General features: G+C 48.3%; 2 protein-coding genes across 2 annotated transcripts; one reads left to right on the top strand and one right to left on the bottom strand.

The window, feature by feature from the left end:
- The first annotated feature begins 2,145 nt into the window (after positions 1-2,145).
- LOC107204298 (histone H2B 1/2/3/4/6) lies at positions 2,146-3,058 on the top strand. Its single transcript, XM_015627180.1, has one exon. It carries the CDS (start codon positions 2,161-2,163, stop codon positions 2,650-2,652), a length of 492 nt encoding a protein of 163 aa, XP_015482666.1. The 5' UTR covers positions 2,146-2,160; the 3' UTR covers positions 2,653-3,058.
- An 876-nt stretch (positions 3,059-3,934) lies between these two features.
- H1-4 (H1.4 linker histone, cluster member) lies at positions 3,935-4,706 on the bottom strand. The gene has a single exon (XM_015627178.2). It carries the CDS (start codon positions 4,659-4,661, stop codon positions 4,002-4,004), a length of 660 nt encoding a protein of 219 aa, XP_015482664.1. The 5' UTR covers positions 4,662-4,706; the 3' UTR covers positions 3,935-4,001.
- Positions 4,707-6,000: the final 1,294 nt, after the last annotated feature.

Below are 6,000 nucleotides of genomic sequence, written 5' to 3'. Positions count from 1 at the left end.
AATTGTAATAATTCGGAGGGAGAGCGTCTACATTTTCATTCCAACTCAGGCTCCTGCCCTCCCTAGCAGACACCTGTCTTCCAAAACCAAGACACATATATATTTAATACTTCTCCAAGGAGTTAAAGGGTCTTCAGCTGATAACAACACTCAACAATTTGCAAAACTAGAAAACTTGCAGCTACAGGTGACAAAGTATGGAGCAAATCCTACAATTATGCTTAAAATTTCAGTCTCAAATTATGCTTTAAGTTTTAGCTTTCATATTTTCCAGACTCTGAACTGCATTGATATATAACTCTGAACTCCATATGAAGTATTAACAAGTTCTCTTCACAGGGGAGTTAGACAAAACAATCATTTTCCATCCTGAGAACCAAGGACACTGTTACAGCTTCAGGCCCAGTGAGTACAAACTACAGGGAATTGAGGAGAGCAATCTGGGAGGATGGGATTTCATAACCTGAAGCTGTAATTGGACAATTAACCCCAATATTAAATGGACCAAAAGTTATAAAACTCTGAAATCTTGTGTCTAAGGGACCATCTTGGGTCCATCTCGGGTGTAGCCCTGGAGCCCTGGCCAGGCTCTTATATTGCCCCAGGTTTATCCTTTAAAGGCCTTTTAATAAATACCTCCTTTATTCCTTGTACTCGGACCAGCTTCTGTTGCAGGGAGCCTCTGTAGGCATCACAAGAACTAAAATATCTACGATATCTACCCTCAGCCTTGCAACCCAGCTTCTCAAATGTGATTCTAAGGTTCATGCACTTAATTTCCCAAAAATTCCCAACCACAGATGGGACACAGATGTGTCTTATCAGTAAATTTGTGATTTACCCTATTGCTATATGCTGTCTCCTCTTGATTGCCAAGTTGTTCTTTAACTTTACCTGGGATTTCTTGGTTCTTTTTTCTGTGTTCCCCATAGAAAATTACACCACACCAAAATGAAATCATGTTCAGAAACTAATCTAAATCCCCTACATATATCTCTGTTCTGGATGAGAGGTTGCAGGGCTGTGGAGAGAGGGCAGATATTAAAACAGATCAGCAGGATACCTGAGGTAACATTAAGCTGCTCTTTTCAAACACTGCTTTGCCTCCATGGTTTAGGAGAAATGTACAGCACCTTCAAGCAAGTCTTTCTCACTGGGAAGGAAAAACATCCCACCCTTTCTCAGTCTGCTTCCCTTCAGATACCATTATTTTGCACACAGGCTGGAAATCTTTGGGGATCTATCCTTCTGCTCAGCACAGGAAAAAGGAAAAAAGAGCAGAAGCAAGCTCTGCTTCCTAAGACCTCTTTTTTCACTTGTGCCAGATAGGTGGTATGAGCCTATACAAGAAACCTTCCTTCTCTGATACCAGGTCAGTCCTATCTTTGAATAACCCTTGAAGTTTCCAAAAGGAAAAAGCATCATGTTTTCTTGTAGAATGGACTGATATTAACAAGAAAATAGATTGGTTTTCTGGTTAAAGATAATTTCAAACTGCAGAATAAAATTTACATTTAATTTTTAGGGTTATCATGGTCTTGACTTAAACACATATTTAAAATATTTATTGCATCTTAGGAGAAATCAAATAATTTCATTTTACAAATTAATTCACAGCTTCCATCTCATTTAAATTGATGAAAAACAAGCAATGCTCTATGGGCCAAGAAGATTAATTCTAAACACAATTAACAGTGTTTGTATTCCAGACTCTCTGTATATTTTCTGGATGCATCTTTTTCTCTTTTACATTTATCTTGTGGCTGTTACAAATGCAGAGTATTGTATGAAGCATGCCGGTATGCTCCTTCTTGTAGAAGGAAAAAAAAAAAAAAAGAGTAGCAGATGCCCCTCACAAGTTGTTTGTTTCTGGTTTTGGGTTTGTTGTTTTTTTTTACCAGTAGAAGTGTCCATAAATACATTTTGTTGTTCCAAACGCCGCGGCTGCTGCGGGGGCCACACGGGCTGGGTGCTCCTGGGTGACCCCGCGCCGGGAGAGGCCGCGGCTCGGCCGCTCGGGCTCCGAACGCTGGGATTGAAAGAGCCCGTTCTGATTGGCTGATAGCCTTCCACTCATCGACCAATCCTAGAGTGGGCTTTGAAAAGGACCAATAGCAAAGCGTTTCGTGCTCTGGATGACGTCAGTACAGCTGTCGTCCAATGGAAGCACTGATTTCTGATACCACTGATTTGCATAAGGGCCCTATAAATAGGGGAGTAATCGCATTAGCCGGCACTCCGCTGCGAGTGAGCAGTCAGAGTAGTGCAGCCATGCCCGAGCCTGCCAAGTCCGCCCCCGCGCCCAAGAAGGGCTCCAAGAAGGCGGTGACCAAGACGCAGAAGAAAGGCGACAAGAAGCGCAAGAAGAGCCGCAAGGAGAGCTATTCCATCTACGTGTACAAGGTGCTGAAGCAGGTGCACCCCGACACGGGCATCTCGTCCAAGGCCATGGGCATCATGAACTCCTTCGTCAACGACATCTTCGAGCGCATCGCCGGCGAGGCGTCGCGCCTGGCGCACTACAACAAGCGCTCCACCATCACGTCGCGGGAGATCCAGACGGCCGTGCGGCTGCTGCTGCCCGGCGAGCTGGCCAAGCACGCCGTGTCCGAGGGCACCAAGGCTGTCACCAAGTACACCAGCTCCAAGTAGGGCGTCTCGGACCGTCACTCTCAACCCAAAGGCTCTTTTAAGAGCCACCAAATTTTTCAATTAAAAGGGCTGAATCTCAGTGCTTTCAGTAGGGGAGGTATGTAAATGATAGCTTAACCCCATTTGCACGTTAATCAGTAAATAAGCTCTTTTGTAGCAAGTTTCTGTGTACCTATTAAACCAGCTAACCTTGCATGTGCGCGGTATATAAACCTGTTCAAATCCTGTAATTGGTTTAATCTTAAAAGGGACTTGAAAACGGCAGCAACTTGCCCCGTTCAAGTCCCATGGGGAAGATAAAATTGTTTGAGTTTTCTCAGGGTTAAATTCCTTTTGCTTGGAAGACCTAGCATTGACTTTCAGTGCACTACAGCAAAATAAAGGTTTTTTTTCTGTCTTGGTTTAATTTTTGAGCCGGCTTTTTATGTCTTCTGGGTTTGTTGTTTTTTATTACTCACATGTACACAAACATACCACGTTACCCTTATCAATGCTGGTTGTTATCATTCAAGTACGTTTCCGGACTCGATTAGGTTACAGGAAAAGATTTGCTTTACACGCATGGGTTTTGGGCTTAAAAAACCACTGTCCCAAAGTTAAAGAAGGGAGCGATCATTGATTTATACTGGAAGGTTTCCTGGGAGCCGGGGAGAACGGGAGAGTGGGGCCGCAGCCCTTCCCGCCCCGTCGCGCCACTGCGGGAGCGGAGCCGCGCAGCAGCTGCCGCCGGACAGAGCCGTGGCACGGCCCGCACGTTTCCCCATCCCCTCTCTCTTCCCCTCCCCGCCTCCCCCGGCTCCAAGGCCGTGAGCCAGGGGAGGGAGGGAGGCAGGGAGGGAGGGCCGAGCGGTGCCGCGCGTCCCCGGCGGGCCAGCGCTCGCTCCCCGCGCGGGGTCGGCACCGGAGGAGCGGGGGGGTCACCGCCCTGCAGGGCGGGGCCTGGCGGGAGGCGGCGCGGGCCCAATCACGGCCCAAGGCGGCACTTTTTAAACTCCCCCGGGCACCGGAGCCAAGGGCGCTCGCCGGGCCGCCCACGCCGCCTCCTCTCGCCCTGGTCCGTGAGCAGGGGGCGGGGCGGGCGCAGCTGCTATCGCAGGGATCCCAAATTGCACGTAGGGACAAAGTTTCCTTTTAAAGGAAGCCCCGATATCCCACGCGGGCGTTACCGAACGCACGCGTACCCAAAAATCTGAACTTTATTAATACCGTGTAAACTCCCCTACCGAAATCGCTGAAGTGATTTGGGCAGATGTGTAGTGTTTCAGCTCTTTTTGAGAGCAAGTGGGTGGCTCTTAAAAGAGCCTTTGGGTTTATTTAAATGAGTAGACTCTCAATTTCTCTCCGTCATCTTACTTCTTTTTGGGCGCCGCTTTCTTTGCCTTGGCTGCTTTGGGTTTGGCTGCCTTGGGTTTGGCCGCTTTGGGCTTCACCGCCTTCGCCTTAGCCGGGCTCTTCGCTGCCTTCTTGGGGCGGCCTGCCTTCGCGGCTTTCTTGGGACTCTTGGCCGCTTTCTTGGCAGCTGCAGCCGCCGGCTTCTTCGCCTTTTTGGGGCTCTTCTTCACCGCCGCCGCCTTCTTGGGCTTCTTGGCAGCGCTGGCGGGCTTCTTAGCCGCCGGCTTCTTGGGCTTGGCCGCAGCTGTTCTCTTCCTGGGGGCTTTTTCCTTCACTTCTCCTGGCTTCTTGTTGAGGCGGAAAGAGCCGGAGGCGCCGGTGCCCTTGGTCTGCACCAGGGTGCCCTTGCTGACGAGGCTCTTGAGCCCCAGCTTGATGCGGCTGTTGTTCTTCTCCACATCGTAGCCGCCGGCGGCCAGCGCCTTCTTGAGCGCGGCGAGGGAGAGCCCCTTGCGCTCCTTGGAGGCGGACACGGCCTTGGTGATGAGCTCGGTGACGCTGGGCCCCGCGGGCTTGCGGGCTTTGGAGCCGCTCGCCGCCTTCTTCGGCTTCTTGGCGGCGGCCTTGGCGCCCGGCGCGGGCGCATCGGGGGCGGCGGTGGGAGCGGTCTCGGACATCGCGGCGACTTCCTCTGCGGAGCGGGCGAACACAATTGGGCTGGCCCGGGTCAGATGCTCGTATTTTTAGAGCGGAGCCGAGCGGTGATTGGTGGCTTGCAGAGCCCGCCCCGCTGCACGGCAGAAAGGTCCCTTCTCGCCGCTCATTTTGTGTTTCTTAGGAGCCAAAAACGGCTGTTTTTATCAGAATTTCCGCCACCGACCCCCCCCCGGTTCGCAGCGGCGTGGAAAAGAAAGACTCTTGTTCCCCTCGGCCAAGTTTCCTTTCGAAGAGGCAACGGGTGAGCTAAAAAAGAGGCGATAAACACCGAGTCCTGGACCTGAACAGACCTCGGGAGACAGAAACTTTTGTTTTTCCTTCTAAATAAAAACCGCGATGTGGGGAACTAGATTTCCAAAGCAATTAATTAATATTCTTTAAAGGGTCTTCTCTTAATCTGAGCTGAAATTCGTGGATTTAAATCGATATTTTAGTCGCAATTTGATTTCAAAGAGGAGGAAGTAACACAGGCTCATCTCGAGCACTGCATATGGATTGGAGATTAGCTCCTTTGTCCAAAATCCTTTACCTCTTTCAAAATAATTGAGATAAATTAAATTAGTGCGTTATCTGGCAAGGCGAGGAGCAGGTTAAAGTCCTGTGAAGGGCTTTTTGTCCCACCAAAGGAGGTGACTTTTTACAGCCTTAGCAGTTTGTGCTGCTTTGCTCAGTGTACACAAAGCAGACATGGTTCCCTCGTCCTCTGCTACAGAAATACTTCCTTAATAAATAAGGTGACATAAAAACTTAACACGACCAGTTCTTGTTAATAATGATAACCAGCGTCCTATCGTTTGATAATATGTCAGTGTTTTTATTTTGATACAGCCGGATTGACAAAAATCTGAGTCATCATTGTCTAAGGAGATGCTGCTGCAGCTGATTTTCCCACTACCTGAACATAATAAAACCTGCTCAAGTGATCATTTAGGTTTCCTCTTTCACAGCAGTTTCCTAAATATTCAATTTTCTTACTGTCCAGCCACAGTAAGACTGATCCCTACATTGGAATTAATACTAAAAATGGCATGTCTTGATGTATCTGCTACACTGAAACAACTGGCTGCTAAGCGAGAGGGGGACAGTCTTCAGATGCATTTTTCCGAGACCAAGCTTCAATTAAAAATAAATGCAGATTGTTTTTCAGAGTACAAAGAATTAAGAGAAGTCTTCTGTGATATGTTCATTAATGCCTACAACTCACTATTTTGAAAAAGGCCTGTAAACACCTTTTTACCTCTTGCTGTTGTAACTGCTGGTGATAGTAAAATTCTGGATAATGTTATGACTCAAATTATT

Source organism: Parus major, chromosome 1A (assembly GCF_001522545.3).
Source record: "Parus major isolate Abel chromosome 1A, Parus_major1.1, whole genome shotgun sequence".
Lineage (NCBI taxonomy): Eukaryota > Metazoa > Chordata > Aves > Passeriformes > Paridae > Parus > Parus major.
This window is presented reverse-complemented; position numbering and strand designations above follow the sequence as displayed.

Excerpts from the sequence above, each read along its gene's own strand:
- LOC107204298 (XM_015627180.1), top strand. The coding sequence starts at position 2,161 with ATGGAAGCACTGATTTCTGATACCACTGATTTGCATAAGGGCCCTATA.
- H1-4 (XM_015627178.2), bottom strand. The coding sequence starts at position 4,661 with ATGTCCGAGACCGCTCCCACCGCCGCCCCCGATGCGCCCGCGCCGGGC.